The sequence below is a fragment of the Zingiber officinale genome, chromosome 8A (assembly GCF_018446385.1).
Source record: "Zingiber officinale cultivar Zhangliang chromosome 8A, Zo_v1.1, whole genome shotgun sequence".
In the NCBI taxonomy this organism is placed as follows: Eukaryota; Viridiplantae; Streptophyta; class Magnoliopsida; order Zingiberales; family Zingiberaceae; genus Zingiber; species Zingiber officinale.
In genome coordinates, this window is record NC_056000.1 from 133816836 (window position 1) to 133818213 (window position 1378).

The 1378-nt window shown below is 50.4% G+C and overlaps 1 protein-coding gene across 1 annotated transcript; it reads left to right on the top strand.

Annotated features, from left to right (window-relative positions):
• Positions 1 to 961: 961 nt before the first annotated feature.
• On the top strand, positions 962 to 1378 carry LOC122011285. The gene has a single exon (XM_042567672.1). The coding sequence runs from the start codon at positions 962 to 964 to the stop codon at positions 1376 to 1378; it is 417 nt and encodes a 138-aa protein (XP_042423606.1).

The window sequence follows — 1378 nt, forward strand, 5'->3', positions numbered from 1 at the left end:
TTGGTGGGGTTCGAATCACAGCGGGATCGACATTCTGCTCATTTCGCCATGGGAAGACCGAATGTAACTTTTCGTTCGGCTGGATTATCGGGCCACCACCAATGAAGCTGAGTATGAAGTCTTGATAGTCGGCTTACAGGCAGCGCAGCATGTTAGAGCCACAAAAGTCCTTATTCACTCGGACTCTTAGCTGGCCGCCCAACAGCTATCAGGGACGTTCGAGATTAGCAGCTCTTAATTCAAGTTATATACAGAAGCTTTCGAGAAGCTAAAGACAAATTTTCAAGATGTCACTATACAGAAGATCCCCCGATCGGACAATCAAGCAGTAGATGAACTAGTTAAGTTAGCTAGCTTATTATCACTAGTCGTGATCAACCAGCCGATCAAATAGATCTCATTGGTGGCGCACATCGACCAGATGGAGGGAGTGGTCTTCTCAAGTGACTAGAGAATGTCGCTGATTGAATTCCTCCGATCGGGTAGGACGCCAACCCACCGAGAGTCAACGCGACTATTAAAGAAGAGAGTTGGACGATTCACCTTGGTTGGAGATCAATTGTATAAGAGAGACTTCTCCAGATCCCTACTCAAGTGTGTTGGACCAGAGGGCACAAAGTACATCCTACAGGAAGTGCGCAAAAGCTTCTGTGGGAGCCATCCGGGCGGCCGCTCGTTGGCTCGAAAGATTCTCCTGGCTGGATATTTTTGGCCAACTCTCCAAAAGGATGTCGCTCAGACAGTAAACACATGTCTGTCCTGCCAAAAGTATCACAACATCCCGAACCAACCAACCGAAGAGATGAAGATATCCACGGTGTCTTGCCCATTCGACCAATGGGGCATGGACATTGTAGGACCGTTTCCCATAGTGATCGGTTAGCGGAGGTTCCTGCTCGTCGCGGTGGACTACTTCTCAAAGTGAGTGGAGGCCGAACCACTAGCAAGGATAAGTGAGCAAATGGTCATCAAATTCATTTGGCAAAACATCTTGTGTCGGTTCGACATCCCCCACCGGCTCGTCTCAGATAACGGGAGGCAATTCGCGGGTCGGAAGCTCAAGAAGTGGTGCGAAGGTGATGACATCCAGCAGACCTTCGCCTCAGTAGCCTACCCCCAGAGCAACGACCAGGCGGAACTCACAAATTGGGAGATCCTCAGAGGATTACGAGCTCGGCTCGACCATGCAGGAGTCAGCTGGGTCGACGAACTCCCGAGTCTCTTATGGGCACTTCGCACGACTCCGAAAGAAGCGACCGGCATAACATCATTCCAGCCGGTGTATGGAGGAGAAGCAGTGGTCCCTGTGGAGGTTGGAGTAGAATCCGATCGGGTGCAACTCTACGACGAGGGAAATACCGAGTGGAGGTTAATGTAG